The following is a 27,382-nucleotide window of genomic DNA, read 5'->3' as shown; positions in this document are numbered from 1 at the left end:
CGGCAAAAACCAGACCATTCTGTCAATGCGATAACCATTTCATCTCGCACTTAATGCATTATCATTTCGGCATGCAGACTGAAACCCAAACGGGGGCACGTGTTTGCCCGATAACGCGCATATGCGTTCACTGTAAAACAATCAAAACAAACAACATTCACCATTGTGTGATGGCTCCTCTTTATCGATATTTTCGACAGGAACAACGGCGCTACGTTGGGCCGTAAGGGTTACTTTGGGTTGGATGAATGCGCCTGCACGTTATGCAAACCGCGTGACACCCTTTGAACGATCGAATGCGCGGCTCGCGGATTTAAACGCGCCGAAAGGACACTGCAAACAGTCGTTTTAGCAACTGTTTTAAGCTGTTCCAAAAACAAACGCTCCAATGGAACTATCGGAATCGGAAATGCAGCACATTACGTTGGGGTTACATTGAAATGCAGGTTAAACAAATCAATAGGGGAGTGTATTAATGGCAGAAAGGACGAAACACCAAATTACGTGCACGTGCACCATAAATTATGCCCTCTTCTTTACATTACGCAAAAACCTGTAGCATGTTTTCCTTGCTGATTGGGCTGGGAAATTCAATAAATTTTCAACAATAAAGAGACAAAAAGGAAAAATACGACGCCCTCGACTGCCATTGTCGAATAAATTCCCACGGACGTCGATGGAGCGATCCTGGAAAGGGAGCCCTCTCTCTCTCGGGGTCATTTGCGCCCTCCGAATGCCCTGATTACACGGCGACCGAATTTCGACCGAATATGATTTCGATTACGGTTCGCCTGTGCCGCGGACCGAGCACAACAACCCACTTTTCCGGGGCCATTCTTTTGTTCAATCGAAAGTGTTAATGTACACCAAATTTAATTGAATTCGTTATTGTGCCTCGCGTATGGCAGTGTGTTCCATTCAGGTTTTTGAGCGCCCGAAACACACACAATACCATTCCGGGAACCTTGCGCTATTGTTTCGGACGATGGGTGCTCGAAACGAGCGCTTGCGTTTTGCGTTCCTTTCGCGGTGGGTTGTTGACCGTTTCCAGTTTTGTAGTGGGCGAAACATTTGATTAGCCATCATTAGTGGCACATCCTGCGCCTCGTCATTATCCGTCGAAGAGCCGAGGTCGAGGCCTTTTTTTTAGTTCGGTTTTCTTTCTCCGGCAGGTGGCCAGAGTCGGAGCAGGGTCGCATGCACTAATTAGTCTATCGGATCCCGGCCTAGAATGGCTACACGGAGCTTTTTGTCTCTCTGCAATCACCAATCAGTAATCGATTGGCAGCCATAATGGGGCGTCCAACTGGGTCCAACCAATCAAACCGTGCATCTCACGGCTACTCACGCGAAGTGACAATTTCAGCGCCGAGCGTTCGGCGCTATGTTTTTCTTGTTTCAAAAAAGGACTTTGAAAAGGATACAAGGTAAAAAGGATCATAAAGTTTACCATTGTGCGTGAAACACAAAATCGTTCAGATGGCCCTCTCGAAACCTATGATTCTGATGAGATAATTTTCCCTGGCTTTTTTTGGACATTTCGGGTGGTAACTCGGACATAACTTGCCGAATGTTATTTTTCAAATGCTCCAAAGTTGCAAGGTTGTCAGCATGAACACGATCTCAACACGTGCCCCAGATGCGGCAATTTTGCTTGTTTCCGCAGCCGCCAAGTGAAAAATGTATGTCTGTAGTAAATTTTAATAATTTCTACACGTTGTTCCGTTGTTAAGCGATTCATTCTCTAAACTGGCATTCAACTAAAAGCTCGACACTTGGGTTGACGGATGTATTCAAAAACTTTAAAGTGTCTGCCCTGTGAAACTGCGAAATACATCACCCTGAAGTAGTCCGTTCCGTTTCTTTCTGTGGTGGTGATCTTGTGTCCCCAATGCTCCCATCAGCAACAAAACAAACAACAGAACAACAGCCATTTGGTTTTCATCAGTATTATTGTTTTCAATTTTATTAATTCACTTTTTTCGCTAGTTTCCTACACGATATTTATTCGGTTGCCACGTTCTGCCACGGTGTGTCGTTATTGTTTATCGGCAAGAGAAGGTGATTGATTGGTTTTTGACTGAAGATGATTGATTCGGTTACGCAGCAGCGCGTTAGTGACACTGGGGGCGCCGCGCAGAGCTCGTCGCGCATTAGCCATTTTGTATCTACACTAGGAGTTTCTAGGAGTTGTGTTTGAACTTGTTTTACGCATTACTTCGGTCGCCTCGTTTGACTCAACTCTCGCTCTCGCTCAACGGTATCCGGTCCTAGAGAGGTCTATTTACAAAAAGGTTTCCCTGTGCACAACACACGATCCGCAAAGATCGAACTGAGTGGGCGTTCGACGATCGAAGGAGACTCACGAACACTCTAGGTTTTCCACCCATTTTCAGCGTTTTTGGTTTTTTTTCGTGGTTTTCTGCCTTCCGTCGAATGTGTTCCTCCTGTGCTCTCTTCGGCCTGTGTTTGGTCGATCGACGACGATTGTTTTCACTGTTTGTGGTTTACAGTTTACGCTTCGCCTTTTTCTACTCTCTAAAGTGATATGGTAATCTTGCGCATCAATGTGTGTCTGTTTTTGAGTGTTGTCCTGACCCTGACTTCCGCTCTCTCTCTCTCTCTCTCTCTCTCTCTCTCTCTCTCTCTCTCTCTCTCTCTCTCTCTCTATCTCTATTCTAACCAACCGAACACTCCAACTCTACACTACTGTCAATTCTCGTAAAGGAGTGGAGAACCAGGTACAGAGATTGAAGACTTGGGAAGAAGCATTCACGACCGCTGCAAGGCAGATCTTCAGTGGGGCAGTGGCCACCACACCACACATAGCCAAACCGGGGGACGGGCCCTAATGGCCGGTTTTCGTCAGGGACGGGAACCGGAATTGACGAGAGAGACGGATGGAGACAGGGAAGCTTTTCCCATTGATTGGTTGCCTCTCGGCAACAGTTACGAGGGGGTTTTTAATTTACGCCATTTTATTTCACGTTACTACTTACTAATCACTGTACAACACGTCATTTTTCGCCATATTTACATCTATCGTTGCTGTGACTCCGCGCGGGGCCTCGCGCTATTTACAGGACCTGGCGTGCGTCCTCTCTCGTCGCGTCGCTCCAAACAACCTAAGTTCTGAAGGCTTCTTGTTTCCGACTCGCCTGCCCCGTAAAGCATCGTTCCAATTCGAGTAATTCATCGCCTTCCGTGGAACACATGTGTTGAAAAGTCTCGGGCCATAATCCATAAATAGCGCTAGTCTTATTGCGTTTATCGCTTTTTCCGTTAGTAGTAACCACCAAAAGCAAGTTGTCAAAATGTCTTGATATTCACCTCAAAAGTTTGTTAGTTTGGCTTGAAAAGAGATGCAATGGAGACACCAATCATGCAAAACGCTCATCATCAGTGAGAAAGAAAAATGGTGACGAATAAATCCAGTTTTAGACAAAAAAATGTGTTAGGACTTTTTGGCCCATGTGTTAGGGGGCAGACTGTCGGACCGCCCGGCGGTGCACCGAAGATGGCGTCGTCCAAATTACACGTTTCCACTTTGCGCGAACGGAAACGAAGAAATAAAACCCAAACAATGAAAACGCCCCGCCAAAAGGCGTGGCCTACCAATGGGTTGATGGGGTGATGGGGAGGATGGGTACGCAATTTTCCACACACACACACACACACACGCACGTACGCACGCAGACGTGCTGAAAGGGCCCACCCTTTTGATGGGGCTGGCTGAGTGCTCGGCCGTACTCGATGACGACGGCAGGGCACCTCAACCGAAACGGATATGGTCGTAAACGTTGTCATTACCGCCACCATCGGGCCTCCGGACCTCCAGGAGGCCTCGTGTTTCGCACAATTGTTCCATTTTTTCGGCTGCTGTCGAGCGGCGAACCATTAGCTGAGTGCTCGACTCGGCCGCCGATTGGTGGCCGAAAAAGGTGGCCGGGTCCGGGTCTCTCTGACAGCGATGAACCCATCAACGCGCGCGATGCAGATGAGGCATGTCCCGTGTGTGTGTGTGTGTGTGTGTAATTATATGTTGGGCTCCGGATGGGGGGCTGATTGGGGTCTACAGAATCGCGAGCGAGAGGACAACACCACCGGCCATCCTGTTTCCTATCCGTTCTCTATTGTTTGTTGTTGCGCCACGAGCGGGGAGATGGCGACGCCGTATTCACAGATTACAACCACACGAGTAGAGAGGGCCATCCGTGCACCACGCCGGTGTGTGTGTGTGTGTGGGCACGGGGGTTCCAAAGTAAAAAAATAGGGAACTCGACGGAATCAAAAAGGATGACGACAAACGCCGAAGACGCCTTCAGAGAGGTGTCTCCTCTATGTACAATCCCTCTACCACTTATAAGGGCTCGCTTCTCTCTCTTTCTCTCTGTCTGACTCTCTGTCTCTCTCTTTGTAGGATACCTGGACTGTGCTCATTTGTTGTACAGTTGTTGCTACTTTAAAGGGTTCGTCTTCGTCACCGAAGTTGTTGCTGTGGGGTTGTTGGGTTGCTGCCCAAGGAAAGCTCTCACGGTGTTAGTGTGACCAGTCTTTGCACACACACCAGCACGCACGCACACCTCCTCTAATACACTCTACCTCTAGCTCTGTACAGTCGGTCGGTCGGTACCTCTCTTAGGGTCCTATGGTCTCGATCGGTCTCTGGACACCACACCAAACGGGATGATGTCTCGTCCTTGATCCGGATCCGAGCAACTACTAAAATTAAAATCACATTCTGGGGGGCGCTCCACGTTTCTTACGTCCTACACTGCTCTCCTCTCCTCTAGGTCCACTCCTCCGGCTTCTGTCCACTGTTTCCGCTTTCCGTCACCCTATTCTACATCCCTAATGGCGCGCTTGGTATAAGTTTGACTTATGGCGGCTCCGGCTCACAGCAGGATCTTGCCGTATACGATGCTGGATATGATGAAGGGTTCGAGCGAGGCACCGGCGTCCACCGGCGTCGTGCCCTCGCCATCGTTCGGCTTCTCTCAAGAGCCGGCGACACCGGACACCGGGCTGGGAGGCCGCACTACGGCCACCTGCAGCACCGGTTCGGTGGTGGCTCCACTTCCGGACGGCGGAACGGCGACCGGCCGGTGGGGTGGCCGGTGACCACCCTGCCAGCAGCCGCCGCTCCGGTTCGAGGCCTGCGTATGCTGACTGTAGCCCGAGTCGGACCCGAAGCTGGAATCGCGCGAGTAGATCGCGGCCGCCCCGGAACCGGGAGCGCCACTGATCATGACCGCGCCGCCGCCGCCGCCGCCAACGCCGCCACCGGAACCGCTCCGGAACGTGCTGAACTGGGGCAGGATGTAGGGGTGACCGGTGCTGCCGCCGGTGCTTCCGCCGGTGCTGCCGCTACGGTCGCTGTACGAGGCCGTCGTCGAGAGGCACCCGTCGTAGATGAGGCCCTCGTGGAAGCTGACCGGCTCGTGGTAGATGTACTGGGCCGGGTTCGGTTCCGCCATGACCCCGCCGCCGTTCCGCATCACGTTCCGGGGATTCGTCCGGGAGCCGAGCCGTAGCGGGCCATTGTTGTTGTGATGATGCTGATGGTGCTGATGGTGAGGTGGTAGCGGTGGTGACGGCGCCGGTCCCCGGTGCCGGAAGATGGTGGACACGGCCGCCGGCCCCGCAGACAGCTGCGCGTTGATCCGGTTCCGTCGCTCGACCGGATCCAGCTCGTCGTCGTCGATGGTGCTGTAGTAGTTCGAGCGCCCGCCGTTGGTGGCGCTGTTGTTGTTCAGACTGTTCATCAGGTGGTGGTTGTGGTGATGGTGCTGGCCACCGGACACCGGGTGTAGATGGTGCAGTGGGTGGTGGTAGGCCGGCGGCGGAAGCGTCATCATACCCCGGTCGTCGTACAACGGCGGCAACCCGATCGGATCCGTGTCCGGTGCCGGGACCGGTGCCGCCGGCAGGGGCTGCTGTCCTCCCCCTCTCCGACCCCGGCTCCTTCCCGAGCCCAGCGTGGCCGATGGGTGATGGTGCTGCTTCCGGTGCGATCGGAACAGACCACCGAGCCCTCCGGTCAGCAGCGCTCCCTGGTCCGGTTGCTGGCCTCCTCCTCCGCCGCCGGCGCTCTTCCCGCTGCCCGTGTTGCCGCCGCTCCCGCCACTGTTCCCATTCCCACTGTGGCCACTCGGGCAGTCCGCGCTCGAGTTCGAGTTGCGGTTGCTGTTGCTGGCGCTGCTACTACTGCTCCCGTTGTTGTTGTTGTTGCCACCACTTCCTCCGGTTCCGCCACCGGGGGGCGATGGACCACCACCACCACCATTCGAACCGTTTCCACCGCGCGGTGGCAGCGGGATCGGATTGTCGTTGGCGTTGGACGAGGAAGACGACGACAGGAGCGAGTTTCGTTCGGTTCGGTTTCGCTCCAGGGCCCCAGCCAGTTCCGAGGCGGGGACGGTGGCGGCCGATGCCGTCGTGACCGCGCTGTTGCTGCTGCCGCCACCGTTGCTGCGGTCGTGGTAGATCGTGGCGACGGTCGTCGCGTCCGAGGGCGACTTGTGGAAGGAACGGTCCCCGGGCAGACTCAGCTCGTCCTCGGCGAAATCGTCGTCCGACTGGATCGGCGGTTCCGAGTCCGTGTCCCGCCCGGTCGGCTGCTGCTGCTGTAGGTGCGGGTGGTGGTGGTGCGGATGGTGGTGGTGGTGCAGGCCGTGGCCGTGTTCCAGCTCCTCGTACACGTTGTCGTGCGACCGGTACGGGTCCGGGCCGGGCGACGAGCAGATGAAGAGGGGCGGCGACCGGGGCATCGGGTAGCCGCTCGGGTAGTGGATCTGCTTCGCGTGCAGCTGCAACGGGAGGGAGGGAGCGGGAGAGAGTGATGCAGTTAGTAAAAACGCCTTTTTAAGGACCCCTTTCAGTAAATGAGACCGCCCCGCCACGTAGGCCTTTGCTGGGGATGCGTTTGAAAAGGACACTCAAGGACCGGGGGAAGAGGGCACTTCTTCGTCTGGAGTGCACAATCCGAAGGGGGGTTCCTTCTTTTGTGGCCCACCCCGACAATGGCACGCACAATGGCACAATGGAGCACACGGCAACGCCGAGGGACAGCTCGCCGCGAAAGGTGTGAAATGTGCACTTCATTGTGCGCCATTTCACGCGTCACAACACCTCTCGTCGAGTGGCGGCGATTCGGGCGAAGAGTCTGCGAACAATGTACGTGTGAATGAGTGTGTGTGACGACGATTGTTGTTCTTTGGAGGGGAGTGTTTGATAAGAGATTACTAGGCGAAAGCATAGACACCCGAGTGTCACCGCACAAAGACCAATGTTGGCGGGTGTTGGAGTTTGGGAACTCATTGTGAAGTATTCCAACATTTGACGCGTTTCATGGGGTAGAGTGAACTCCGTTTCGAGCCTTTGGAAGGTATGTTTTAGATAAATTTGAACATTGCGCCATTAATACCAGGCTGTTCAGTAAGTTTACAGCAGAGTTAAGTTCCTTTTTTATCCGACACTTCATTCTTTGTTTACAAGCCTAGTATCGACAAGTATCGACGTGTCACAATATCTTTTATAACGGAAAAAATCAAGTATCTTGCAGTGATTGAATTATTAGTTTTGGAAGGCTTAAAAGCAAAGGAAATTTATGAACGAGTGTGTTGAAAATATATAAGATCTCTTCGCCCCTCCATTAGTACAGCAAAAAGAACGGTTGCTGAATTTAAACGTGGTCGTACGACCCTTGAATTCAAGGACATCCAAACAAGGAAACAACATGAGAAATAGCACAAAAAATAAAGAATATCGTATTGGAAAATCTGCGAGTGACTAAAACAGATTTAGTAGAAGCCCTAGGCATTTTGGACCGTGTAAGCGGTATTTTGACTGAAGTATTGGGTTTCAGCGGTTTCGAACGGTTTCGAAAGGAGAAAGAGGATTTTGCGCGTCGACTCATCACTATTGATGAGATGATGATTGATTGATGAGACTTGGGTTTATCACCATGATCCTGAATCAAAACAAGAGGCCAAAAAGTGGCGTGAATCTAGTTCTTCGGCTCCGAAACAAGTTCGTGTCGAGAAATCGACCAAGGACTGGTGTTTGTTAGGACTGGTTACAATAGGTTTAAGTGTAACGTGATGTAACACAGTTTTGTGAGCATTCTTGTGTAGATTGTGCTCTTTATGTCAACCTTATCCTGCTAACTTCTTCACTGTTCAAACATAACAGAGGAACATTTTCTTTTCTTTTTGTCGCGAAGGGATTCTTGGTTCTCGATGAATAGTAAATCGATCGAGAGGACGTGTTTGAGGGAATGGAACTCTTACACAGTTAGAGCGATGTTTCTTACCTGTTGCAGATGCATTCACCTTATTTTTAATCTCTGTTTATTATGTTTGGTTTCTTTTTTATTACTTGTTGGCTTATTGTGCTCGTGTTCTGATTCAAAATTAAAATCCCAATAAATTGTTATTACCATCGCCATCTAATAACATTTATGCGTCGTATTTTAAGTAAAGAAAAATCATTTTTCGTGTCGAACAGGATCGGTTCCCTACTCACGAGGAAGCGAGCACAAATGAGCACAATTGAGCATTCTGCTGCTTACTACGAAAAATCCTGCAAAGTTTCCCACAAAACCGGTGACGGCACCCTCCAAAAAGAGTCCCATGCGAATGGTGCTGTAGTACCACCCGATTCAATTGCCTTCCCGGCACGACTCTGCCCGATGTAAATCCCGATTTGACTCTATTTTTTTATTCCATTTCTACTGCAGCAGAACCACACGGAGAGCCACAGTAAGAGGCAAGGAAAACTGGAAAGCAGTGGCGATTGCGGTGAAAGTGTGAACCGCTGCGGATTGCGCTTGAGAGTATGTTTTGTATGTGTGTGTGCGTACGCCCGACCGGAAGAGCTGTGCCAACAATCGATTGCGACCGGACCGGAAGCAGTTTGCTCAGTGGGAAGGTTGATTTGGTTTCTTTGCCGAACGCTGGACGGTCCCCCATTGATCGTGCGATCGAGCTTCCAAACAACTGCTACCAGCTCTTCCGGCTTCGGGAACTGGAAAACGTCCTTTCGAAGTGAAACTTTTACACACAGTGGCACGATGCGCAATCTGTGGCCGCTGCACCTGTCCACTCTCTCAAGGGGCTTTCCTTTATTGTAAACGAAGTGTCAGCGCCGGCATTTCGGGATGTTTGCACTGATCTCGGCGGCGGTTCCACAGTATCGTGTGTGCCAAATATGTTTATTTCTGCAGGAAGTGGAGTGCATATCGCGGGGAGTCCTGAGGAGTATGTAAGACGTTTCGACGGCGCCCCGCAGCTGTACCAACCCAGGATTTTATGAATTTTCCCGGACACGGGCAGGGCTCGCTTCTTTCGAGAGGCACTCCACCGCCGAGGAGCACGGGCTGGGCTGGGTTGGTGGCCCCCATGAAAGTCTTGTGCATATTTTTTTCCCCATTTCCAACACCGAATAAATATGCACACCGCGCATTCGAATGCAAAGGAGAAACGCTCACCGAGGACCATCACCGCCAGCTGTCAGTAGCAGCAGCAGCAGCACTGAAGAAGCACTTGATGCAACCTCGCGCAAAACATTCCCGGGGGCCGCCGCCGCCTGGGGTCCGGGGATGGAAGGTGTTGAAAGACCACCACCCACTGGCCATGCTTTGTTGCCTGTTGTTGTCACGGGGCGCGTGAAGTGAGAAGCCACCGCCGAGGAGTTCGATTGTTCGTGTTTCCGGATATCATTATGGGCTAGCCGGAGCCGATCTCTTCAAATGGTCTCCCCCTCTGGCTAGCTTGTTGAGAACTTCAGGGAGTATGGGACGGCGCGCGATGGAGGGGCGGGAACACGACACTTGAGCGGTGGAAGGTAGCGCGGCGAGTGATCACCGGCGCGGAAACATGATCTTGAATGGGCCTGGGTTCCGGGGCCAGAGCGCGCGCGCGCGCGTGTGTATCAAGCATTACTGGATAAACAACATCAAGCCGGGAGTTTCGGTTGTTTCGAGTGTTTTCGTTCCGTGTGTACGTGTGTGTGTGTGTGTGTTATCAAAACCGTCTCAAGTTAGATAGCGAAGCCCCACTGGACACCCCGGGAAGGGCCGTCGCGAGGTTAATCTTTGGAGGCGCGGGCGCGCGATGATGATGATGATGGGGAGTGTGATGATGAACGGCCGCGGCAACTCGTTCGCCGTCGCTGTGTGTGGTCCCAGCGCAGCGCAGCTGTGTCCCGCAGCAGCAGCAGGCAGAAGAATGCCACCCAAGGAGCGGGCGATCTCAAGAGATCGCCCATCTCGCTCTCGCTCTCGATCTCTCTCCACAGTGCCTCACGCTCAAGAAGTCCGTGCCCGCGACTTTGTGTCGGTGTTTTGTTATGCTCGATGTCTGCCTCGATCTGTGTGTGTGTGTGTGTTGTTGTTGTTGTTACAACGCTACACTACGCGTGTTATGATGTATTGGCGTGGCGCAACCGCGCGGACCCCCAATCCGGATCCCATTAACTGGCCCTCTCTGATATCTTCCCCCCGTGCCCGCCGAGTGTGCACGGGCACGTCGATCAACTTCACGTCGGCCGATCACCGGGCCAGCGTGGAAGGGGGGAGGGGGGGGGGAATGCTTGACCACAACCCGTGGGGGGAACCGGGGCACGCTGAGGTTTCTCTCGGCGTTGAAACTAAATATTGTTTGTTTGGAGAGTCTTTTCTTTCGTAATTTTTTTTTGTTTCGGTGTCCGGACAGAACTCGACTAGACGCAGTAAACCCCCGGCACACCACACGCGGCCGACCGGCCAGCCGGCCAGACACACAGTTTTATGGAAAACAATGCACGGACCAGCGAGCGAGGCGTGTGAACCAAACCGGGGCCGACCGGGCACGTAGAGCCGGGCGTTGAGCGACGGAAGAAAGTGACGTGCAGCGTGACGTGCGAATATGTTGAAAGGTTTCACACCCGGCTCAGGATGCTTTTGGGAGTTTGTTTTTTTTATCCCGGTGCGGTTCGTTGGTTGCGGTTGCGCCGGAATCTCGGAATCCCAACGGGCTGGCCGGGATCCAATGGCCAGAGAGAGAGAGGGAGACAGCGTCAGTAAGGTGTAAAGAAGTTTAACATAAACCTTCCATTTTCTAGTGGAATTCTTCACAAAACAAACAAGCGGTTGGGCCGTCCAAAGAGGGCTTACACAATGTTCTGGATCTATTGGGTCACTTGGAACGTTATGTCGTTGTGTTTAGGTGTTTTGGGAAAATATTTATGCGACTATCACTGTCCGCATGTCTACTTCAAATCCTACTGACAGGATGTTCAAAACAAACATTTAATAGGCTAAATGAATTACTCTAATAATTGTCAAGAGCCAAGAGTTGAAGTTTCTTTCGTAAATTGGGTAATATTGTAGTGAAATCTTTCTTCAACCTTGAGTCGAGTCTTGAGGGAGTTCAGTTATTCAGCTGCAGATTGTCTCTAGAACGTAATAATGAAAGTAATGTCTGTCCATTGCAACAACGCACCGACTTAAGAAGCTTTTTCCATTAATTCAGTTAGCTTTAATAGCTCTATAACAGACTTTTCTGTTTTTAAACGATTCACTATCTGAAATGGCAGACATCAAACTAAAAGTTTGACACTTGGATGGACAGATATATCCGAAAACTGTAAAATGCCAGTCCTGTAATTTCGAAGGTTTTGTTTAATAAGTTGGACCCTTTGTCTATTTGTCAACTTTGAACTATTGTACCATATATTGGCAAGGGCGAAGGATCTTTAGTGATATCCAAAAACCATGAGCGATTCCCGCGTACTCCCAAAGTTTATCAATAAATTTGAATGTCTGGAATCGCTGTTGCGCCGTCGTCAATGGCTTACAACGACTTTAAATGGATGGACCGTCATGGATGGAGCTAAATGTAGTTAAGGAAATCGAGCCTCTACAAACGATCAATAAAAACGATTATAAAACGGATTATCCCAAAACACGGTTTTGATTGTGGCAAACTGCCTTCTCGCAGTTGCCTTGAGCGTCCCCCTTCCTTATTGCCTCTTTCGACGCCACGGTTGTCAGTCGATCTAAACACATTTGCCGCCTGTCCATCGACTCAAACAGCTGCCTCTCCGACACTCCGGCGTCGCCGCCGTGCTGCTTCTTGGCCTAACAGGGCACATGGCCTAGCGGCGGCAATAGACTTGAGAGAAACAACCCTTTTTTCAACAAATTTCCAAAATAATTTAGAGTGATAAGCGTTTCGCGATGCCCGCGGGTCGCACTATTCCCCAGCCAGCTGCTGCTGCACACACCCGGCTTCAGTTCCTCACCCAGACGGCAGACGGCGGCGGCGCGCACATTTTTAGTTTAATTATCTGCGCGCGCGGCCGCCCGCCCGAGGTTCCTCGTGGGGCGGTTGTTAATTAGCGCACGGGGCAGCACGGGGTTGCGGGCGGGCCCCGAGCGGGGTCGAGCTAGGCTGTCCGGCGACTCAATCCCAGCATGACAGCTTCTCAGCCCCAGCCAGCCGGCTGGCGCGAGAAGCTGTCCGTGCGCATTGCCGTCCAGGCTGTTGGGTGGTGGTGGTGGTGGTGGCGGAATAAACATGTTTGACAGCATTATTACACACAGGCACACGAAATTTGATCATCACACGCCAATCATAATTCGTTTCGCACCCCTTAACCCCGGCGACCACAAGGCGACCGCAACGGCCGTGGCAAGGGCCCTGGCTGGCCGCTTGGAGAACACCCGTGAGATGCTCGATCGCTCGATCTCGAGAAGCCATTTGATGGAGAAACCTGAGCAAGAGCGCGCTCACGTGGAGTCCCCGTCCGGCAAAGCCACCGAAATGAGGTCCTTCTGCGCGGTAAATCATTCGCGCGAACGCGACTCGCTGTCACACCAGCTTTCGTTGACATTTCACCCGAGAGAGAGAGAAAGAGAGATGGAGAGAGAGAGAGAGACCCCGGCCAGGCTCTAGTATAGGCCCATGTTCGATAGCCGAGAGGCCCACCAACGGGCGAAAGTTTAATGAAATGTAAATGGAAACAAATAAATTAAAGCTTGCCATCCTAGGAGAGGTCTTCCAGAGGTCCAAGCTACAAAGTGGTCTCGGACCAACCGAATGGACCACCGTCCTAGAGAGAGTCCTATCGCGTCTCGGGCCGGGAATATCTCACTCACACCCGGCCAGGATCCAGCGGAATAATAATTCAACCGATTCTTCTGGAGAGAGGGTTCTAGAGGCCCGGAGCCAGGCTATCGAGGAACACGGTCGTTCCTCCCGTCTACGAGTGACACCTGAAAGATGAGCGTTTCCTCAGACCACGCACACCGCGGCGCGTCCCTCGGCATCATCACAAAATTATACATTTCTGGCCGGCCGCGGATCTTCGCCGGTCTTCGACGACGATCTTCCGGTCTTCTTGACGGCTCTCTATTCCGTTCGCGGTTCGGCTTCACGGCCCCCGGCCGAGGAGAGGTGGAAAAGAAATACGATACAGGGCTGGGGAACACATTTTTCTTACCGGCCAACCCCGGCGGAGGGTTTCGGAGGGATTCGGTTTCAAGACGGGAGTCAGTCATCATTTCCATCCCGGGCCACGGGTCCGCGCGATTATGATTCGTGCGCTGCGTGTGTGTAACTGGGACTGAGCACACCAGACGCAGTATACGCACCACCGCGGGCTGGGAATGTCTTACAATCTTGTTCTTGCCGTGCCGGTGCACAGCAACCCCTAGCAGCACGGAGACGGATCGGTAAAAAGGGGACTTGATTCGCGTCGGAAGGATCAGGTTTTTGTCTGCTTCACTACACCGTTGTTGGTTCCCTCTTCCCTCGGCCTTAAACCGACGAGAACCGCCGTTGTTCCTTGCGTGGCACGCACATCCTGGACCGCTCTTCAACGCCCCGAATGCTCCGGCTGTCATTGATCCTTCTTTTCTTCAGGATCCTCCTTCAGGATCGCGTTCCGTTTTTTTGCACTCCCCGGAACTGAGCGAACTATTGTCACCGCCGCCGATTTGACATGGTTGGTCGTAATATTATGACAGTTGTGATCCTGTGTCACACAACGCGACAACAAAGCCCCACGGCGGGCCATTGTTCCATCTCCTCGCCGAGCCCGCCATCCTTTCAAAGCATCCTTTCCGAGAGCTGGAGAACAAGAAAAACGAACACTCCGGTCGGACGGGTTTGAAGAGGTGGTTCTTGACAAGCCGAAGACACCGGGACCCGGTCGAGGGCCGGAAAACATTACACAAAACCCGCGAGTGCCCGCGAGTGGCCGCTGCTTCGCTTATCAATTAGCCAACGGCTGCGTTCACCCCCCCGTTTGATCGATCGAACGCCGGATCGTGATGTCGCGGTTGATGCGGTTGATGACAATTTCGGCCAGCCAACCAAAACGTGTCCCGACTGGTCAAAAAGGCGCAGTCGGAAATTAAAAATTGATTACCACACCACGGGGTTTTGGGTTTCGTAACAAAAAGGGGGACAAAAAACCCCCGAAACGAAATGTCACGTTGAGTAATCCAATTTAAAAATGATTTAATGTAATCTGACAGAGCAAATTAATTTTGACAAGTTACAAGTGGGTTGGCCACAAAATGGAGCCTGGAGGGACTACACACCAGCGTTTGAAGGTACCCCGCACGAGGGTTATCGGGGACCGGCGTCAAAGATTTGGATAAATTCGAGTGCAGCTGCAGCAACGCCAGGTCTAGCGCGGGTCACATGCATTCTCGGGGGGGTCTCTGGATATCTGAGAGGTCTCGCGGGCTCTAGACACAACTCTACGAACACTTACCTCCATGTTGTGGTGGTGGTGATGGTGCCGCATCACCAGCGGATGGTGGCCCAGGTGCACGTCCGGGTCCTCGTACGTCACCGAGTGGGCGCCCACACCGGCCGCATCCAGGTGGTGGGGTCCGCCCCGGGTGGGCGTCTTGCATGGCAGGAAGTTTTGAACTTTTCGCTTGTGTCTGCAACGAGAAGAAAAACGTCGATTAATTACTCGCTCTCTCGTTCTCGCTGTGTCTCAACTATCTATTGATGAGGAACCCCGATTTTTTCTGAGCGACTTCTTCTCGACCGAGACGGAAGAACTCCTGGGTTGGTGTGCCGTACCGCGATCGCGGTGACAGCTAATTAATGTGCGCCCGCCGCAAAGAATTTTTCACTGGGAAACCCATTTTTCCTTCTCCCGTGGGAAAAGTTGAGATGGTCTTCTGCTCCGAACAGTGTCGCGCAAGTCGTTCGGGAGTCGATCCTCGTCACCGTAAAATATTAATGTATGCCACGTACGCACAGCATCCGATGGAGCTGGAGACAATTCACGGCAGCAGCCATCGGAACGGATCCGTGGCGCCGACTCGATACCAATTAGAGACGTACTCCCTGCCGGTACATTAATTCCACTCACAATCATTCCGGCCAGGGCATCGACCATCCCCCGACTTGACGCCTTTCGCCAGATTTCGACACCCGCCACGGCCAGGCGACGCTAATTATCATTCGAATTAACATAAATATGCGACATGCGGCCCACCGGAACGCCCGGTGACCAGTCGGCCAAACCAAAAATCCATGGATCGTAGTTAGGTTTCTGTTGCCGAGGTGTCAGTTTTACTGCCTCATTAGACAATTTCCATCGCTGGAATACAGTGGTTGGAACTTCAAACGCAAAACACCATCCGTGGACCGAGAAGTCTTGGTGGCGCAGTAAAAGATCAACGGTGTGCGAAATCTGCGACCGACCCGGGGACTCGGAGATGAAACGGGTCCCGTTTACAAAAGGCCCATGTTCGTCGAGTGGAGTGTGGCCGTCGTATCGATTCCGAAGCACCTCGAAGGTTACACCGCACCAGAGAGCGGCCCGCGCGTTAATCCTTCCCTCAAGACCCTGTTCGACCCGCCACCGTCGGCCACTGAGCGTTGACGCAACATCCGACAAACGGCTCTCGCATCGCGGCATCATGACTGTCGCTCAATCGTGGCGCGAGCGGCCCGAGGCTCAAGTTAACGAACCAGCCTTCATCTTATTTAACGCTTGACGGAGCATCCTTTTTGGCGTGCAATTTTGCTTTTCTCTGATTTTCCGCCGAGCCGTGTCGGGATGGGTTTTTTTCTGTTGGGCTTCTCTGGCCACATACAGGAGAGTCGTCCTTGCTGATGATCCCACACATCCGAGCCACCCGCAGGACGACGGCAAAAAGTGCGGATGAAATCAAAATCATATCTGCTGCGCGGGCTGCGGGTCGTGCTGCGTGGAGGATTTGGGGATTGATGGATTGATTGGGAAAGCCACAACAAGGCAAGCAAGAACGACCCCGGCGGCATACGACGAAGAACTACGGTGAGACAGTTTTTGGATTTCCACTTCAGACTTGCCGACTTGCGGACTTCAGACGCTCACCGGGTCCTCTTGGTCCGGACACCAGTCAGCAAACTGAGGAAACTCGCCAGCATCTCGCCAGGTCCAGTGTCCGCCACTTGATACGGTGCTCCGTTAGGTCGACACTTCTTCGACTGGACTTCCGAACTGGGAAGTCGTTCCGGGAGCTGGGATCAATTTTACTGTTATTGCCACTCGGGGGACAAGTCTTTACGGAAAGTCCTCCGATCCGATCCCGATGAAATGGTGTAAGTTTCCAATTCGGACATCGTCCGGCACGAGGCGAACCCCGGCTCCGGATGACTCCGTTGCGGCGCGCTCTGGGTAAATATTTGATTTATCTCATTACTTACACTTGACACCTCGTACGGGTGCTGAATCGGGTGACAACTCGGGGGGGCGATCGATCGATTAACCCGGGTGGGAGGCCGTCGTCGCGTGCTCCGGTATCCGGGCATAATGGATAGCCGTTTGTAAACCCGATCCCGATCCCGACTAGAGAGCCAAGAGTTCCCACGAAGTCACAAGTGCAAAGTGCGATTGTGTTTCGAGTAATTAAGCATTCCCGAGCACTGTCCGGAGTCCGGAGTTCCTCCGTATGCTGGGGGGCGCCGAGTCCGGATATGTCACCGGGCATCTCTGACGCGCAGTGGATCCGCCCGTGAAGGATTTATCGCGCAATTTGCCGTTTGCAGCGAACACAAAAAAAGCGACAGCGACTTGAGGAACGTAGGGTAGAAATTTAATAAAGTTAATTTATCTACCATGCGACAGGCGGCACCCGGAGATGACGTTAACCCCTGGTGTGTTCTACTGGGTGGCCGGGCCCGCAAAACCGGAAAGCTTTCGCCCACTTTCTTCTCCCGCGAACAAAGAACCAAGGGGACCGACGACAAAAAGAAGGAAGACAGAACGACGAGCGCTGCATCTGTGTGTTGTGGTGGTGGTGGTGCTGGTGGCTGTGTGTGTGATGACCCCCGGGCCTTGACTTTTATTAAACTTTTCCCGCAAACTTTCCCAATTTCACCATCCTCTCCGACTTGCCGTGGCGATGCCTGTGGATCTGTCCGCGGGATGCACCTAGTGCTGATTCTTGGGCTAAGAAAGTTACCGAAAACTAACCAAGCAGCGGTGTGGCCAGGGGGCAAAGCGTGGTCTGAGGTTCCGGCCCCTGTACACCACCACCGGGACCGGTCCGGGAAGGAAGTCCGCATTGTGGGGCGCGAAGTGAAAAAGTGTCGTCCAGCCGTAAAGTTAAACTAAAGTCAATTTTCTTCATGCTTCAGTGGCGCGACGATAGCGACGATGGCCACGGGTGGGGGGTGGTAAGGCTTGCCAACCGGAGCATCGCTTTACACGCCAAAGGAGGGTCCTTTCTCGCTCGCTCTCTCTCTCTCTCTCTTGGCCCGGTCCTGCTGTGTGTGGTTTGATGTTTGCCGGTGGAGCATTAAAGCAAACCTTCCGGCATCCGGGACCACTCCTGGGCCCGGGGACCGTGTCGTGTGTACCTGGGGGGTGGTGTGATGGTGTGAACCTACTGGTGTCCGGTGTGTGTCCGGTGGTGGTGTAAATCCGGACCATGGCGAACTTCTCGGCACTGTGTGCCGTCGTTTTTTGGTCTACCGTGTCTTGTGTGTCCACCGGAAAGGATCGGCCTTAGCCGTGGCGCGAATCCGACTTTCTTTCCGACCGACAAATCGATGACAACACTGCGGCAAGAATAGGGGTTATGTCCAGGATTTCCACGTCCCAAGCTCTAGAACTTGGTTTTGATTCCTTCACAAGTTGACGGAAAGACCGCCAGTGACCGAGGTCGACATAATATCCCGTCGCCGGCGCCGGACAAAGTTCCGGATGAAATTTTCATCAACCTTCATCCTTTCACGTAGTTCCCGCACGCGTCCCCGGGAAAAAGGGTCCAGGGACTCACCGGTGGCGGCGGGTTCTGGATGTGGATCCGGAACGTGCGAAATTGGACGAAATTGGTCGGTAAAAAGTAGGATGATCCATTTTATTTTACGTCAACCCTCCCCGTTCGGTCTAGCGGCTCGATTTCGACCTTTCGGACAACGTTTCCGAAATGTGGAGAGCGAAATAAATGGCCCACCCTCGGGAGCGTTAGCTTACTAATCTCTTAAAGCCTGCCGGATACAGCTTTAATTGTGGAGTTTTTGCCATTAACTGAGAGCGAGCGATCGGTGGGATCACTTTCGGATCGGATACACTTCAGCACCTTCTTTCGGGCGGAAGAGAGACCAGGACACAACCGGAACCGGACCGAGCCCGAAACGGGGTATTTAAGTGGGCAAGCTGCTGAAAGGGCGAACTATACCTTCCCGGATGCCCTTTTCATTCTCTCCGTTTGGAACGGTGCATAAAAAACCGGAGATTCCCCCACCCCGCCCGGAGAAGGGTTGACATGTCCTTGACGCCGTTCGCCATTCGGACGGACGGAAAGGATCCAGCCGGCCGGCCGTGTGGCCCTAAACAGACCGAAAAAAAAACGAAAATGGAAAGGATGAGCGCAAACTTTACGGAACCCGGAACCGCACAAAAAACTTCACCACGCTTGTGTGCGGCAAAAACTACTCAACATTACCAAACCGGAAGCATAAAACCGTGTAAATTGAACGTGATGCCGGGACGAAAGTGAAAATGGACGCTACGGGGCCCGGGCCCTGGCCGGGCCACACGGATGCGCACGGATTAGAACTTAATCATGTGACAGCTTACAGGGGTGGCGGCGGGCCAGGTTGGTGCACGGTGTTGGTGTAATTCGTACTGAAGCCCGAAAACCGGTTAAACTTTGCCCAAAGCCCCGCCGGCTAGGCGATGGTGGGGACGTGAAACGCACTCCACAGGCCCAGGCCCAGGACTTGCTGCCAGAGTTGGAGCGGCGTAGCGCGCATTTGCTAATGAAGTTTTGGGTTGAATTGTGTTGCACTTGCGATTTGGCCCCATTCCCAGTGGCCTCTGCCCATCAGAATTGGATTGGGCTTGAATAGCGTGGCTTGAAAAGTCATTGGACTACCGGCTGAAAGAGCCACACATTTACTTTGTCGGGAATCCCACAAAAAGGAAGGTTACCGAGATCACCACCAGAGGGCTCGATCAAATGAAGTGGATTTTAAGTTGGATGGCAGCAGTTACTGTGAGGACCTTCTAAATGTCGTCCAAAGGTGAAATGTCGTCCAAGTTTTCAACTTCAATTTCGCGAAAGAACCAGACACTCATTATGGGTGTATTGGCTTCTCTTGCACGACGTGTGAGTTTTCCGAGCCCCAAATACTACAATTCTGCTTATTATAGTTTGAGTTGAAGACTCATCTATTTGGAAATATGTTTTTAAAGTTTCCCAATTATCTGCCAGACACTTAACGGATCACTCTATATTAGTATCATTCTCTGGTTCCATTTTGTGGAAGACCATCAAAAAGTGGCTTGAATTAATCTTGGTTCACCACTTGGCACACCACGTAGTAAATGCACCCTCGGTCCGGAACGCACGAAGAAACCCGACGGCGCACTGTAACTAAGGCAGCCGCCGGCAACCCAACGGGACCAACCCCTCTCTCCCTCTCTATCTCTCTGACAGGCAGCTGTCATCTGCATTTGCCGGTGTCAAAAGTTTCGTCCATTTCGTGCCCCCCGACAAAAGGGGCAACAACTGGCCACCGCCAAACAGGAGTGAGCGTTTCGCCCGGGCGCCATCCGGACTCCGGACGGCTGCATTTGCTTGTCTATTTGCAGCAACAAACAGCAAGCGAAGCCACCCGACCGAAAGAAAGGGAAGTCTCGGGGCCGGGACATTCTCTCTTCACGCTAAACGGATTTAAAGCCGCTCCTAATCTTAATTAACATTCTATTTTGCGTCCTTCCCGCGGGATCCCTTTGCTCGATTTTTGCGGTCTGCGGTCGACTCCGACCTGTAGTGCTCCTGAACCTGGACCGGGGGGTGGTGGTCACATTTGTTCTGCACTTGCGCCCTTCTGCACAATGGCCGGGCGCTACCGGGATCTGATATCCGGTGGTCCCCATAAAGTAGGGTTACACCTTAGCTCCTGGGGTCCCCACATCCGGAAAAGGTGGTCGTCCCGCACCACCGCGCGGCCGAGGTTTTGTCAACATGACACCCATGCACACGGTCTGTTTGGTGATGACTGCGGTTTTTGGGTTTTGTTTCTTGTAGGTTACCGTGCGAGGCCATATTTTGGGGTGACTATTTTAATACACTGTCCCGCCGTCGACCACAAGGGCACGAGGGAGACAGAGAGCGAGAGACGGAGAACGGTTTTATTACATTGATAGATTCATAAATTAATCACAACACCAGATAAGCGGGAGATACCCCAGCGGTGCCCCATAAATTAGGGCAACCGGCAGGGTAAGTGAGCGGTCTCTCCTGCTCGGCCTGGACTCGCACCGGCGGTCACACGTCTGCTGGCCGTGTTTGGTGTGTGTCTGCTGCGATCGAACGATCGATCGGACCTGCGCACGCACGGGGCGCGGTGACCATGATCTTCATCGGTTTTTGGGAGGACTGGGACTTGGGTTTTTTTTTACCCGCGGAGGAACCCGGCAAGAGAGTCACCGGCAGGAGCCACCGGCAGCAACCACCGGCGAAGATCGGTAACGATGATTGCGGCGCGCGTTGTTGGGAAGAATTATGGCAGACCGTCCAAAACGAGACAGTGAGTCCGGCCGGCTGGCGATCCCCGGCCGCTGATACTGCCCAACCGACCGACCGACCGGCCGGTGATTATGTAAATTTTCCCGCGACGACACCCCGCTCGAGGACCCGATCTTCCGTCCCGTCGCCGACACAATCCAAATAATGGTGGCTGGTGTCTGCACAGGCTTTCCCGTTTGCCGGTCGTGGTCCCCGTTTTGCGGACATCCAAAGGGTATCCCGATATTAGCCGGACCGCCGGAGGGCGAACCGGTGAGCCACCAAAAAGCGGCGGCGGCGGCGGCGACGGCCCCCGGAGTTTTGGCGAAACACCTTTTGCGCCGATATCGATCGTTGGAAGAGGAAGAGATGGTGGTGGTGGCGTCCCCTAGTGGCAAACTCCCGGTGGGACACCGGTAATAATGCAGATGAAATCGGCGTCACCACTTAAAAACATCAAACTTCACCACGTGAGAACCACGACCCCCGGGGTGGGGAACAATGTAACTACGGGATTTGGGCACAGGGCGCGAATAGAACACTAAACAGGCGGCCCAGGCCCAGGAATTCTTCCCTTAAAAAAACACCAGACAACTCCGTCGGCCAAAAATGGCCATTATGTTTAATTGACCGAAAAAAGAACGATGATGTCCACGATGCCACGATGCGGCGATGCGTCAAGTTTGTGCGGAGTAACTCGAATGGTTCCGGGACCTCCCATCCTATGGAGTCTTGTTATCTCGCCCGGCAGCCACCAGTGTCAGTTTTGGACCCATTTTTGGAAACAGTCGGCCAGGCTTCTGGGACCTTCGCTAGCGATCGACCGATCGATTCGGTCAAGAGACAAGCAGTGACAAACATAGTTGTCCGGACACACGTTTTATAATTTCCCCAACACAATCTGAACGTGTCCCACAAAAGGGAGATCCGTCAAAATAATGTGAACTCAATGGACGCGTTCCGGGCAATCGACGCGATAAAAGTGACACACGCTTCAATAAAACCCAATCCACGACCCGGACCACAACGAAAAGTAAGAACGCAACTCGAGCGATGATAAAGAATCCGCGTCCTTCCTTCGCCGAAACTCCGAGTGCCGCCGAGTGCCAACGACGGAGCAGCGACAGGATGTTCGCAACACGCTAATAATATTTATAACACCGGGACCGGGTCCGGGCCCGGCGGCAAGAAGTCACCAGCAAAAGGGACCCCCGTGATGGTGGTCTCGGGTTGGTCCAGCAGCGGCGGAGGTGGCGGTGAAATAAAATTTTCCACTGCGTTTAACCGGAGTGGAGTCCTGCCTGGCGCGCCTTGCGGAGCTGACAGTGTGTCGGGAGCGCCCGCCCGTTAATCTTCCACACAAAAACGGACCCAAATGCGGCGCCTGGAAGGAGCCGCACAGACGACAGCAGCAACAGCAGCACCAGCCAGCAGCACCAGCCAGCAGAAGCCACAATTCTTGAGCCGCAACCAAGCGCAACGTGTGTCATAAATTGTGTGTCCTGCTGGTGGGGCTCCTGCCCTGTTCCGAGGTCGCCGTATGTTGCGACACAGTTTTAATAACACTGGTGACTGGCGCTTTCTTGAGATGGCACCAGAAAACTGCAACCAAAAGTGTTACTTTTGGCAATCGTGCAACATAATCATCAACTGTGAGTGTGAAATAATCCATAAAAATGAAACATACCGTGGTGGCCGCACCGTTGCGGCACCGTAACTAACAGGCTCGCCGTCTGCCAACAGCGCCCGCCAATCAAGACGATGTGGAGAGTGTGGGATTTCGGGTTACGCGCATAAAAAAATCGGAACAAAGGATCGCACTCGAGAGAGAGAGCAGTTCCATAGTGTCGATTGTAGTCGAACACTCGAACTCTGGTGAACCAAAGAAACTAATCCTAAAACGAAGTTACAAACGGGGTGCCACCGGTTGTCCTTCTCGAGCAGGCAAGCAGGGATTTCCCAAAACCGAATCGAGAAACATTTTAATTACCGACTCTAGACTCTCGGTTGACCGTTCTCGTCGAAACGCGGAATGCTGTCAGCGTGTCTTTGGTGAACCACAAAAGGAAAAACGAAAAAACCGGGTCCCATCAGGAAAGGCCGGCCGACGACACGGCCGCCCCCCCCTCCCCACACACACAGAACAGAGTGTAATTTTCCGCTTGATGTGGTGAAAGTAACAATCACACAATGGACGCCCGCCGCCGGTCGAAAGTTTTCGCCTCTCGCGACCGGACGACCTTTGGCCGGAAATGACGCCGAAATCCCTTACAGCATCATAAATTAGGTGCCCCACCAACGCCCACTTCGAGGACGCGTTCGGGGAAAACTCGCAAAAGGGACGCAAAAACGACAAAAAAGAATAACAGCCCATAAAAGAGCGGCTCACGAGAGTGAGAAAAAGGACACGGGAGCGAAGAGAACGAGCCCCACAGAAGGCAGAAAGTTCGGCTCGGTTTGGTCCTCCTAGTGGTCGAGACTCTTTAAGGTTTTCTCTCTTTCTCCTGGGTTTCGTCCGCTGGTCACCGCCGACGCAAGAACCATCGCCGGCGTATTTGAGGGAGTTTAAAAGAATGTCCTTCCTTGCTGGGGGCCGCTGGAGCTTTTGGGAGCCTTCCCAGTTGGTCCGAAGGCGAAACTGTCGTGGAACGGACGATTGGGGGACGGACCTGAACGCAATAAAATAAAACGGAAGCTCCAAGCTAAACGTCACATTGACGCTCGATTCGAACGCACTGATATTGAAGGGGGGGATAGAAGATCCGATCCGGTTGTTTACGCCCATCATTCCCATGGTAGTGAGGCTTCCTCTTTCTTTGGCCTCAATTTTTCCGTTTCCTTCTACAGTCGATCGACCGTCGTCGATTGGGCGCTTTTGTGGGATCTTGTTACGACGGCGAAACAATATTGTTTCCATTAACCTAGAAACTTCAGCCCCCGGACAACCCCTTCACAAACTGAACCCGCGGCGCGGCAACGCGGCGGAAGAATTACGGTTTTTCGGGGTTAACATGTTTACACACAACAAGCGCCGTGGTGTGGTGCCGGGGTGATGGGGTGCCGTCCTGTGCCACCCTGTGGCCCAAAAGGACACTTCTGGTTGAAGGGGGCTTGACAGAATAAATTAGTTTTTTCTTCGTGCCCTCCGCATGTTCCGGGCGGATCCTTTTTTCCGTACGGCGCGTATTAATTTTGCATCGGCCGCGCGTACAGTGGTGGGCATAACTGTAGTATCGCCCCAGGAGATAGGTTTACCAGGCTGATCGAATGCGTAACGGGTCGATACATGTCACCCGTCACTGTGACCTCACTCGACTACCGGCCGGCACTGGCCGGCTTGACACACAAACACTACGCCCGACGCCCGAGTGACAGTTCGTGTCTTATCTGCCCATCATCTGCCGCCAAGCAGCATCCCTAAAGCAGGACATCGGTGGCGAACTTGTCCCCGTTTGAGCCGGGGCAACTAACGTGCCGGCATGAGTGACTGCGGTCACCACGCGACAACGGGGTGGCTCCTGACGGGGGCTCTGCGCTGCTATTAAACTGGGTGACAGACGGTTGCTGAATATTGATCCCGAAGCCACCGTAAGAACCGCACCAGGCAACCACAACGTTGGGCTTTTTTGGTGAAGAAAACTCTCTCGGGCTTACGCTGGCCCGGGGGTTTGTTAGTTTGCGGCGGACGAAAAACAGGACCCCGAGGGTCGGAACGAGCAGCAAGAAGTCAAGACGTGACGAAACTTCGTGACGGAACTCAACACAAGCGTGAGGATGCTTTGGAAATTAATAAATACAACTTAACGGGTGGCTCGGGGGCCGATCGGGCTGCCGAGTGCTCGAACCCATCGGGAAAGGGAAGGATGTGAAAAACGCAGCTCGAAACCCGACACACACTGTCAGCGCCCATGTGTGGACGTGTAGTTCTCTGGTTCGTCGTCGGCGTCGGGTGAGATTAATTGTCATCGGCTTAACGGGAAAGCGACCGATGAGTGAAACTAAGCCACCCGAAGCCTCGAGAGCCCGGATGACGAGGACGGAGTGTTCAGGACCCTTCTTTTCGGGGAAAAACTGTGGGAAACTCGAACGCCGGGAAACCAATTATCGGACCAGCATACCGTGGCCGGGGGCGCGCATCTCAAGGATACTTCTTAAAATTTTCTTGCCACGCAGCCAAGCCGTGATCATAAATCATCCCGTCCGGAGGAAACATTTCACGGACTGTTTGTTTGGAAGGAAAGTAAATCATCGCCCATTTCCCGATGGCTTGTCAACGCACGACTTCCGGTGTTTGTTTGTGTCTGCGAGGTCCGAAGGAAGAAAATAAAACAACCCCGGTTTTCGCAGAACGGGAACAGGACTTGAGAGCATGGCGCACCCGCACCCGGATGTGGCACCCGAACAATGATTGACGACGACTACGCCCGAAGGAATCCCGCTTTAAAAATAATATTTATCCTCGCCATATTCATCAAAACACGGGCCCCGATGCATTCAGCCGGCCCAGTCGATGACGGTGATGATGATGATGATGGCTAAATTTGGCATTCGCCGTTCGAGAGTCCGAGAGCCAAAAGAAGAAGCAAAAAACTCTGCAACGTCACGTGACACGTGATCGACCGAGGGAACGGCACTGTTTATTTAGGGGATAAATACTCTGTGCGACGCTGCTCGACGTGGTCGTCGACGTCTCGTTGACCGTTCTCAGGCAGTCGCCGTCCGTGCATCCTTCGCCACTCACCAGAACACGCCCATCGAACGCCAGATGGAGTGGATCTGTCGAGCAGATGAGTCCCCGGTCGATCGGCCCAGCCATTGGGATGGGATAATTATGCACGCTGCAGATGCATTAACATACTTGAAAGAAAACAGTTTGTGGAAGAAAAGTCTAGCGTTTCACAAAACTTGACACGGGTGAGAGACTTCCTTTACCCTTCTTTTGACATCAGAAGTCACAAGCCTTCAGCGTGAAATGAGGACTTTGTCATGGAGTCCTTTTCACAGTCTTCAGACATTAATGTTGATCAGATTGTTTTAATTAATTGCGCTAATGATGTTAAATTTCATGGAGTCTTCTTCTCAGATACTCAGAGCTAAGAGATTTGCCCTCAAGTTGATCAAGCACTGTCAAGATTCGAGCTGATGGATGGTCTACGGACGAGCCACTAAAGGCGTGATTAGCTTGTGCCTTGTGGATTGGCGCATGATCCTGTTGTAAAGTCTGATACCTGAACCACCAAGACTTTTTTGTTCTGGAATTAGTACTTCGTTCATCCAGTTATGATAAGCCTTTGTAAATCCCTTCCAAATGTTGATGTACACCGCCTCATTGAGGAGAAAGGTTCAATTCCACAAAACTGTAGAGGTTTTCAAGCATATGCCATGTTTTTCCTCAGAATTGCCTTACTTAGGTGCGGAACCATTTTATAAACAAGGCCAGCTATCGTATGGACTATGTCGGACTTTTAGAACCTTCACGATTGAAGCGTTTATTGATTAGTTTTGTCAGATTCAAGAGGATTTGTAGTTGAGATTTTGATCATCAATTCGTGTTTCTGCTGTTTTTTTTTCAGCCCAGCACATTCAATACATTGAACCGGACCCTCATTTACATAACAGTCCGATTTACAGTTCGTCTTCAAATTCCCCTGACAAACTGTGGATTCCACTAAGCAAGCACCTTGAGTGACGCCCGGATCAAATTGAGATGCTCTAAGCGAAGAAAAATGATTCTCACTTGCCACCGAGTCGATTCTATTTATCTGCACACCAAATTGATTTTCCTTTTAATTCAATCTGCCACCGTTAGCTTTTGGCGGTTAGTTCTGCCGGGTGCATCTTCATCCATCATCAACGCGTTACATTCCCCGGGGCGAGCTACATAACTCACTTGCGACTCACCTACGAGCAAAGGTCATGTAAAATCAAATGCACGCCCGCGCACACGACGACTGCACTCGACCAGCCTGACGGTCGTCGTCGTTGCTGCTGCTGCGAGAACATGCGCATTTTGTTGTTACTATTATCTGCGACTAAGATTTATGTTTATGCGGTTCCGCGCTATTGTTTTGGCACCCGTCCCGGCACCGGGCCTGGACCGCGGGCGGGAAGTGAATCGTTTTCCTTTTCACCGAATGTGTCAGAATGATGAACGGGAAGGAAAACTGTTTGTGAAAACAAGTGAACAGCGGCGACGGCGGCAGCGACTCCGGAGGCTCCTTTGCATAGAGGTCCCACCGCTTTGGGAACCCGGAATCGGAAGCACGTGCAAAAAACCCGAACAACCTGACAGTGGGTGCGCGCGCGCTCGCCCCCGACGCGGACTCTGCACTTCTTGGGGTTCCGCGGTTCCGCTTGGAG

General features: G+C 52.6%; 1 protein-coding gene across 1 annotated transcript in view; it reads right to left on the bottom strand.

Moving 5' to 3' along the window:
- Positions 1-4,997: 4,997 nt before the first annotated feature.
- LOC128269965 (AT-rich interactive domain-containing protein 1B) overlaps positions 4,998-27,382 on the bottom strand; it is a 70,629-nt gene continuing 48,244 nt past the window's right edge. The window contains exons 3-4 of the mRNA XM_053007368.1: positions 14,767-14,941; positions 4,998-6,809 (exon numbers count right to left, since the gene is read on the bottom strand). Coding sequence (XP_052863328.1) covers positions 4,998-6,809; positions 14,767-14,941 — 1,987 coding nt within the window. The remainder of the gene's footprint in view (positions 6,810-14,766; positions 14,942-27,382) is intronic.

Source organism: Anopheles cruzii, chromosome 3 (assembly GCF_943734635.1).
Source record: "Anopheles cruzii chromosome 3, idAnoCruzAS_RS32_06, whole genome shotgun sequence".
Classification (NCBI taxonomy): domain Eukaryota; kingdom Metazoa; phylum Arthropoda; class Insecta; order Diptera; family Culicidae; genus Anopheles; species Anopheles cruzii.
The sequence above is the reverse complement of the archived record's forward strand: the minus strand, read 5'-3'. Positions and strand labels throughout refer to the sequence as shown.